This window comes from Aureococcus anophagefferens, assembly GCF_000186865.1.
Source record: "Aureococcus anophagefferens unplaced genomic scaffold AURANscaffold_12, whole genome shotgun sequence".
Lineage (NCBI taxonomy): Eukaryota > Pelagophyceae > Pelagomonadales > Pelagomonadaceae > Aureococcus > Aureococcus anophagefferens.
The window spans coordinates 916,920-926,043 of NW_008705572.1; the positions used below are offsets into that span (position 1 = coordinate 916,920).

Below are 9,124 nucleotides of genomic sequence, written 5' to 3' on the forward strand. Positions count from 1 at the left end.
CGCCGAGCCCGACCGCGAGCGAGTCGCCGAGGTCGTGGCGCAGGCGGCCGACGACGGCCGCGCCGCGCACGTCGCCGTCGAGCCGCCCCGCGGCGCTCGCGAGGAGCGACGCGCGGCGGTTCGTCCGGTCGCCGCCGGCGCCGGCGCCGTTGAGCGCGCCGTCGACGAGCAGGACGACGGCGTCGTCGCCGACGACGGTGCCGCGGCCGAAGCCCGCCGGCAGCAGCACGATGGGCTTCACCGCCGTCGCGGCGACGCCGAGGTAGACCGCGGCCATGGCCAGCATGTCGTCGACGCTCGCGCCGGAGCGCGTCTCCGGCGGCGCGTCGCTCGCTTCGGGGACGACGGTCCAGAGCTTCGTCGCTTCCTTCTCCGCCTTGTTCGTGACTTCGAGGATGCCGGCCATCTCTTGCAGGCAGCGGTCTCGGCAGTGACACTGAGTCGATGCTCTCGATGGCGCTCACTTCAATCTTGGTTCAATATTGGATGCTTCATGTACCTCAAGAGCCGTGGCCTCGGGCTGCCGCCCCGGATCGATCGCCATCATCGTGTCATGGGCCTCGTGCGCTTCGCCAACGGGCGCGTCGTGCGCGGCGACGCGCTCGTCCGCGGCGACGTCTGGAGCCTCGACGGCGTCGTCGTCTGCCCCGAGGCGCTCTACTGGCGCGCGGCCTCGAGCGACGCGCTGGCGCACGACGTCGTCGACTGCGAGGGCTGCATCGTCGCGCCGGGCCTCGTGGACATCCAGACGAACGGCTGCTTCGGCGTCGACTTCGCGAGCCCGCGCGTCGAGGAGCGCGACGTGCGCCGCGCGGCCGCGGCCGTGCTCCGCCACGGGTGCACGGCGCTCGCGCCGACGCTCGTGTCGAGCTCGCGCGAATTATACAGAACGCTGATCCCGCGCTACGCGGCCTGGACCAAGGCGCCGCCCGCGGGCGGCGCGGCGATTTTAGGGCTCCACCTCGAGGGCCCGTTCCTCAACGAGGCGAAGAAGGGCGCGCACCTCGCGGAGAACATCCCGTCGTCGTGCGCCGTCGGCGAGATGGCCGAGCGCTACGGGTCCCTCGACGGCGTCGTCGTCGTCACGCTCGCCCCCGAGCTGCCCGGCGCGCCCGCCGCCATCGCCGACCTCGCGAAGCGCGGCGTCGCCGTGAGCCTCGGCCACAGCCAGGCGACGAAGGCCCAGGGCGTCGCGGGCGTCCGCGCGGGCGCGTCGCTGCTGACGCACCTCTACAACGCCATGCCCGCCTTCCACCACCGGGACCCGGGCCTCGTCGGGCTCCTGGGCCTCGCGGAGCACGACCGGCGCCCCTACTACTCCATCATCGCGGACGGCATCCACGCGGACCCCGCGTCCGTCGCCATCGCGCGCCGCGCGCACCCGGGCGGCGCCGTGCTCGTCACCGACGCCATGGCCGCCATGGGTTTAGGGGACGGCGACCACACGCTCGGCGACGACGTCCAGGTCACGGTCCGCGGGCTCCGCGCGACGGTCAGAGGCACGGACACGCTCGCGGGCGCGGTCGTGTCGCTCGACGAGTGCGTGCGCCGCTTCGCCGAGTTCACGAACTGCGGGCCCGCCGCGGCGCTCAACGCCGCGTCGGCGCACCCGGCGGCCGTGCTCGGCGACGCGACGCGCGGGTCTCTCGACGTGGGCAGGCGCGCGGACGTCGCGCTCTTCGACGACGACCTCCGCCCCGTCGCGACCTACGTCGCGGGCGCCAAGGCCTGGGGGCGCGACGAGGCGGATAAACAAGGGGCTTAGGATTGTCACACGATACTCCGCACTTCGGCGAGCGCGGACGCCTCATCGACGGGGCCATGCCGTCCCGGGCCCCCACAAAAGAAAACGGAGCGTTATGAAAACGGGCGGCGGGGGCACTAGTAGAAAGCAGGGGGTGCCGGACGGAAGGCGGCTGGTCGTCGGTAGCGGGGGGTATCACACGGAGCCGCGGCGGAGCGGGTTCATGCGCGGCGGGCGGATCATCTCGCCGGAGCCGTGGACCTGGGGCCGCATGGAGACGACCTGCTCCAGCGACGCCGAGGGCCGGCGCTGGGCCTTGCCCTTGCCGCGGAAGGACGCGGACCGGCGCTGGCCCGGCCGGTCTTTGTCCTTGCGCGGGTTGTGCGGGTTCGTGATCTCGTTCGAGCTCGCGGCGATGCGCCGCGCGACGCCGATGTCGAGCGGCCGCAGCGACGCGTTGTTCATGAGGCCCAGGCGCGCGGCCATGGACCGGAGGTGGAAGTAGTAGGTCGCGTACTCGGACGCGGTCACCGTCGCGTTGAAGCCGTAGGCCGCGAGCAGCGCGGTCTCGAGCCTGGGCAGCGAAATGGTGATTCAACGTCGCTTCAACGTGGGTGTTCCTTGCGCGCGCGTTCCGACAAAAGCATCCACGCTGCGAGACCGTCACGAGAGATGATCGCTCGTCCAAGAATCAGCCGAAACGAGTGGAAAACGGCCGAGATCGGAGCCTTTGAAGTTGGGAATGTCGCTCTCTTTTGCTGCGCGGTCTCGAGCTCGTTGATGCGCGATAGCGTGAAGTCGGAGCAGACGTAGCACCAGTCCGCGTTCAGCGGCGACTCGTCGTCGCAGACCTTGGAGGCTAGAATCATCGTCGAGAAGACGACGGGCCGCCAGTTGTCGCCGCCGAGGCGGAGCGCGCCGCCCTTGGACCGCAACAACCGCTCGACGAAGATGAGGGCCGTGACGATGCACTCGACGTGCATCTCGCCGCGCTTGAAGACCATCTTGAAGAACTCGGTCATCTCGCCGAGCGACGGCAGGTAGCCCGCGAGCTCCTCCGCGTTCGCGGACACGTCGAGGAAGACCCGGAGCTTCTGCTTCTCGCTCGACGGCCGCCGGCCGCCGGGCTTGGGCGCGGGCGACGCCATGTGGGCGTGGAGCACGCGGCAGACGCACCGGATCATCGCGTGGATGTCCGGGTCCGCCAGCGTGCTGTCGATGTGCATCGTGTTCGTGCTGTTCGTCGACGTGAGCGACCTGGGCAGGACAAGAGAGATTCAATGTCGCTTCAACGTGAGTGTTCCGCGCGCGCGCGTTCCTGAAAAAGCACCCACGCTTCGAGATCGTTCCAAGAGATGATCGCTCGTCCAAAAATCAGCCGAAACGAGTGGAAAACGGCCGAGAGAGGAGCCTTTGAAGTTGGGAATTTCGCTCTCTTGTCCTGCCCTGTGAGCGACGGCCGCCGCTTCGTGCCCGTCGACGCGGCCTTGGCGAGCGCGGGCGCGTGCTCGAGGATGATGGGCGCCTCCGCGGGCCGCGCGCGCGGCGCCGACGCCGCGCCGGACCCCGCGGCCGCGTCGCGCTGCTTCGCGAGGGAGTCGAGGAACGAGTCGTCGACGGACGACACCGCGCGGAGCTGCTGCTTCGGCGTCGAGTCGACGGAGCCCGTGCCGCTCTTGCGGTGCGCGCGCGCGCCGTCGTCGGGCGACTGTTCGACCTCGACGGAGATCATGCCCTTGGCGAAGTTCCGCCGCATGTTGCGCTCCATCTCGTCGAAGAACGCGCGCTGCGTCCGCTTGTGCTCGCGCTCCTTCTCGCCGTCGCTCGACTCGCCGCTCTCCTTGCGCGACCGCCCCTGCCGGTCCGTGACGGACGGCTCGGACCCGCTCTTGGGCCGCCGCTCGCCGTCGCCCGCGGGCGCGACGCCGACCTTGCCGCTGCCCTTGCGCGACCCCATCGTGAACGTCGCCGGCCGCGACCGGCCCGCGTCGGCGTCGTGGGGCGCCACGGCCTGGCCCGTCGCGCGCCGCGGCGTGCCGAAGACCTTGAAGCCCTTGAATTTGAAGAAGCTCGACAGGCCCTTGCGCTTCTTCCCGCCGCTGTCGCCGCCGGACGGCTCGACGCTGAACTCGACCTCGTCCCCGGCGGACGCCATCGGCCGGGCTGCCCCGCGGGCGGCGCGCCCCGACCGAGCTGCCCCGGGACGCGGCGCCGCTCGCGGGCTGCGCTCTGCGGGCCGCGCGCCGACCTGCCCCTGGGCGCGGTGCCACTCCGGGCTGCTCTCGGCTGGAGCTCCGGCTGGATCTAATAGAGCTGGATCCGACGGCGGTTGTTGCCGCGCACTTGTCGTGAGGTCGACTGCTCGATGTTCGTGTTGCTGCAGTCTGTGAAGAGAGAGTCAAGCGAGAGCCGGCTCGATCTGAGAGTGTAGCCTCTGGCACTTGGCGGGGCGTGTCCGCAGGCGGCGTCGCTCGCGCCCCCCCTCAAAATTCGCACCATGGCGGAGGGCACGCTCCGAGGCAAGAAATCGAAGCGGCACCAGGAGCACGTGGAGAACGCCGCGGCCTGGCGCAAGCGCCTCGCCATCGGGGACGGCCCCGCCGCCGAGGCCTTCGACGCCGCCTTCATGAACCTGCCCGACGACGCGCGCGACGCGGCGCCGCCGCCCAAGGACGGCGGCCGGTGCCCGCACTGCCGCAAGAAGATCGAGCTCGACACGCACTACAAGGCCATGTGCAACGGGTTCTGCGACACGGCGAAGCGCGGGTCCAAGTCCGGCTGCGTGAGCAAGGTCGTCGCCCTCTGGAAGTCGCTGACGACGGAGGAGGAGCGCGCGAAGGCGCTCGGCGCCGCGCCGGCGTCGGGGCCGTCGTCGTCCCGGGAGAGCAGCTCGGGCATCGTCGGCCTGTCGAGCTCGTCGTCGGTCTGCGCGCCCGTCGCCGAGGCCGCGCCGGCGAAGCCCCGGTGCCTGCGGACCTTCGACAGCGGCGAGCGCTGCAGCGGCGACGCCCTGCCGACGACGTCGTACTGCAGCCGCCGCTGCGAGGGCTCGGAGGCCGCGCGCGTCGCGAGGTTGGCGAAGATGGTCGCGGACGAGGCCGCCGCGGACGAGAAGCCCGCGCCGGACGAGAAGCCCGCCAAGGCCGCCGCGCCGCGGCGGCCCAAGGCGAGCGCGAGCCTCGGCTCCATGCTCGCCGGCCTGAAGAAGGAGCCCCCGAAGCCCAAGGCCGAGCCCAAGCCCGAGCCGCCGCGGCCCGCGAGCCCGCCGCCGGTGCCGCGCGCGCCCGCGCCCGCGGCGCCGCCGCCGCCGAGGCAACACAGGCAGGCGCCCGTCGCGCCGCCGCCGCCGAGGCAACACAGGCAGGCGCCCGTCGCGCCGCCGCCGCAAAGGCAGGCGCCCGTCGCGCCGCCGCCGAGGCAGGCGCCCATCGCGCGGCCGCCGCCGAGGCAGACGCCGCTCGCGGAGCTCGAGGCCTTCGTCGTCGGCGTCATCGGCGAGAAGTACTGGCCCAACTTCGTCGACGAGGAGATCGACGACATCGGCACGCTCCGCCTGCTGACGGTGTCCGACTTCGCGGACATGCAGATCCCGCTCGGCCCGCGGCTCAAGCTCATGAAGGCCCTCGAGGCGCGCTGAGCTTAGGCCGCGACCCCCCGTTACTCCTGCTCGAGCGTCGCGGCGTGGACGTAGGGCGCCGCGCCCGAGAGGTCGTCGACGACGCGCGCCGCGTGGTCCGCGTTCGCCGCGTCGAGGAGCGCGCGCTCGCGCGCCTCGTCGACGACGAACCAGCCGTTGACCGCGAGGCGCCGGCCCGCGGCGTACTCCGTGACGGGGCTGACGAAGTGGTGCGACGCGTCGGAGACCTTGAAGAGGTACAACGTGTTGAACGTCGCCGGCATGGTGGCGAAGGGCGCGCACCAGACGAGGTCGCCGCCCCAGGCCGCGTCCCAGTCCTCCGATAAGTGCCACACGAACGCGACGTGGCGCCCGCCGCCCGCGTCGCTGTGGGGCGCGCTGTAGTCGCCGCTCCGGTACCAGGACGCAGAGACGATGACCCGGCCGTCCTCGCCCGTGACGCGGCGGAACCAGGCCGCGCCCTGGCGCTGGAACCAGTCCGCCGCGCGGACGTAGGCGGGGCACGCGCGCTCGAAGAGCGGCGCGCGCGCGTAGAGGTTGTGGTGCCGGTACTGGAAGCCGGGGGCGCAGCGGCGGTGGAGCGACCAGCAGACGTCCGGCAGCGCCGCGAGGCCGTCGCGGAGCGCCCGGGCCGTCCCGTCCGCGAACGCGGCCTCGACGCGGACGAGGCGCCCCGCGGCGAGCGCCGCGGCGACGGCGCCGTCGCCGACCCACGCGCCGACGTCGAGCGGCGGCGCCGGGGGCCGCGCCTTGGCCGTCGCGAGCCAGCGCTCCGCGTCGGCGATGGCCGCCGCCTCGGCCTCCGCGCGCGCGGCCTCGTCGTAGACGAGGGGCTTCGGCGGCGCGCGCGCGCCCGCGCGCTTCAGCTTGAGCGCCGCGACGCGCTCCGCGGCCGTCGGCGCGCGCGGCGCCGCCGCGGGCTTGGCCGCCGCGGCCGCGGTCGGCGGCGGCGGCGGCGGCTCCCAGTTCTTGAGCTCGGGCCAGGGCCGCCGCGGCGCCGCGGCGAGCGCCTTCGCGCGCGCCTCAAGATCGGCCCACTTGCAGGTCTTCGCGAAGGTCGCGTGGTCGATCTTCGCCTTCGTCGCCGCCCCCAGGGCCAGGTGCCCCAGGGCGCGCCGGTAGCGGATCTTGTCGCGGATGCGCCGCTCGTCCGGCGACGCGGAGACGCCGACGCCGCCGCCGAGCGCCTTGAGCGCGGCGCCGCAGTCGCCGACGGCCTCGGCGAAGGCGCGCCGCTCGAGCTGCGCCGCGGCCCGGTTGCTGTGGAGCGTCGCGCGCTCGAGGGCGAGGGGCGCCGGATCCTCGAGCGCGCGGTCGTAGCAGGCCCTGGCGCCGTCGAAGTCCCGTCTCGCGAACGCGGCGTTGCCCCGCGCGCGCCAGCCCTCCCAGCCGTCGGGCGCGGGCTCCGGGTCGTCGGACGCGTCGGCGGGCGGCAGGTCCGCGTCGGGCTCCGCCGCGTCGACGACGCAGAGCGTCAGCGTCGCGCCCCTGGGCAGCTTCGCGAGCGTGTCGCCGACCGGCGCGAACTTGTGGTACGGCTCAAAGTCGCCGCCGTCCTCGCGGCCGCCCGGCGCGAGCGCGGCCACGTCCGCGGCGCCGTAGGCCTCCGACGCGTCGACGCGCTTCGCCACGTCGCGCCGCAGGTCGCCGACGACGTCGCGGACGTGCCAGGCCGCCATGTCCGTCTTGATCTCGAGGTCCAGGGCCATGCGCCGCCCGCTCGGCAGCTCCGCGACGACCTTGAGGTCGAGGCCCGGCGGCTCGACGCCGTGGCCCTTGGGCGCGCCGCTCAGGTAGGGCTCGAAGTTGGGGATCATGGCTGGCTGCCCGCGAAAGTGGCCTATCGTGGGCTTTCGAAGGGCTGCATTTATAAAGTTGAGGAGCAAAGGTGTCTTCATCATTAACTTGGGCATTGATCTCTCATTGAATGTGAGACATCGTGTGACGGGCAGCGCCTCTCCAAATCGGGAGCGCGCGTCCGCCGTCGTCGGCACGCGTTCGGTGCAACGCCGGTCGACGAGCCGCGTTTCAGCGCCCGTCCCGGCTTCGCGTGCGGCAGGGGCAGCCCCGATGGGTGGCGGCGCCAGCAAGAAGAAGGAGGCCTACGCCGCGCCGGCGAAGGAGGCTCCGGCGGAGGCGCCGCCGGTCGAGTCGCCGGGCGCGCGCCGACGGAGCAGCCTGACGCTCGCGAGCCAGAAGAAATTGGCCGCCGCCGGAGCGCTCGAGGACGGCGACTACGAAACCGCCGCCAAGTGCTACTCGGAGGCGATCGAGCTCTGCCCCAAGGACGACAGCTCCCTGGGCATCTACTACTCGTCGCGGGCGCGCCGCGGCGTCCGCCCCCGTCGCGGCGAACCATCGCCTCGCGCGCCCTCGTCCCAGCGCCGCGACGCCGCAGGCGAGCTGCTACGCGAACCTGGGGAAACACGCCGAGGCCGCCGCGGACTGCGAGGAGGCGATCAAGGCGACCAAGTTCTACCTGCCGGCCTGGCGGCTGCTCGGCAAGTCGCGCCTCGCCCTCGAGGAGTACGACGCGGCCAAGGCCGCGTGCGAGTACGCGCTCAAGCTCGACGACACGGACGCGGAGTCGAAGGCGTGCCTCGACGACGTCCTCAAGGCGCTCGGCGGCGCCCCGGCGGCGGAGACGCCCGTCGAGGCGGTGCCCGCCGAGGCGACGCCGGCGGTGGACGCCGCGCCGGAGACGAACTAAGCGGCGTCGTTAGAGCGCCGCGTGCTTCGCGCGCTGCCGCGCTCGTCGGCGGGCCTTCTTCGCGTCGACGGCGTAGGCGAACGCGGCGCCCGGCGCGTCGTCGGTCATGGCCGCGTCGGCGCCGTCCGCGGCCGCGGCCGGCGCGGCGTCGGCGGCCGGCTCCGCGGGCTCGGCGGGCCGCGAGAGCTCCTTGAGCGCCGTCGTGAGCGCCTTGCGCTCGCCGCGCGTCGCCGTCGACGCCTTGGGCATGGCCAGCCGCTGCTTCTTGATCGACGCCTTCTCGTCGCGCAGCGCGCGCTTCGCCGCCACCTTCTCGGCGTGCTTCTGGCGGCCCGTCAGCGGCGCCGCGCCGCCGGGCGACCCGGCGTCGACGACCATCATCGACTCCGCATCGCACCGCTTGCCGAGAAGAGCCTTGCTCTTGGTGCTGCGCTTCTTCTTGGCGGCGGCCTTGCCGGCCTTGCCCATTGCTGCTTCGAGAAGCTGGCAGCAGGGCGAGGCGGCGTGCCAGATCGCCAAGACATCGTGACGGCATCTTGCCGTGCTGAACACGCGTTGGTCGAAGACCCGTCGCGGCGCGGCGGCGTGCGCGGGAATTTTCTTTTCGCCTTACTCCCCGCGGAGGAGTGGTCGGTCGTCGCGGCCCTCCTTGAGCGGCAGGTGCGCGACCGGGTCGACCCACGTGTAGCCGTAGGGCACGGCGAGGTTCTGGAGGGCCTGGACGAGGAGGAAGCCCGCGGCGACGGACGCGCCCGCCTTCCAGGACGCGAGCAACGGCCCGTCGTTCGAGTAGACGCTGAACTGGGAGAAGTCGTGGGACGTGAGGCGCGTCGGCGTCGTGGCCACGAACCTACGAAAAGCGCGATCGCGCGAGGACGCGTCCGCGGATCGGGCGCCGCGCCCGGCATGGCCTCGGCCCCGGCGATGGCGAGCGCGAGACTCGCGTCGTGGTAGACCTTGAGGCCGTTGTTCGGCGCGTCGTCGTACGCGAGGCGGCCGCATCGGAGCGCGGCGAAGAAGACGACGCCGGAGA

The 9,124-nt window shown here is 72.9% G+C and overlaps 2 protein-coding genes across 2 annotated transcripts in view; one reads left to right on the plus strand and one right to left on the minus strand.

Moving 5' to 3' along the window:
- Window positions 1-553: 553 nt before the first annotated feature.
- On the plus strand, window positions 554-1,765 carry OGT1 (hypothetical protein; the record flags this gene model as incomplete). The annotated part of the gene is made up of 1 exon (XM_009039663.1): window positions 554-1,765. The coding sequence occupies one exon, from the start codon at window positions 554-556 to the stop codon at window positions 1,763-1,765; it is 1,212 nt and encodes a 403-aa protein (XP_009037911.1).
- Window positions 1,766-8,100: 6,335 nt separating this feature from the next.
- The window catches only part of AURANDRAFT_64962 (hypothetical protein), a gene marked incomplete at both ends in the record, with an annotated part of 1,441 nt that continues 417 nt past the window's right edge, over window positions 8,101-9,124 (minus strand). The window contains 2 exons of the mRNA XM_009039775.1: window positions 8,101-8,574; window positions 8,761-8,941. Coding sequence (XP_009038023.1) covers window positions 8,101-8,574; window positions 8,761-8,941 — 655 coding nt within the window. The remainder of the gene's footprint in view (window positions 8,575-8,760; window positions 8,942-9,124) is intronic.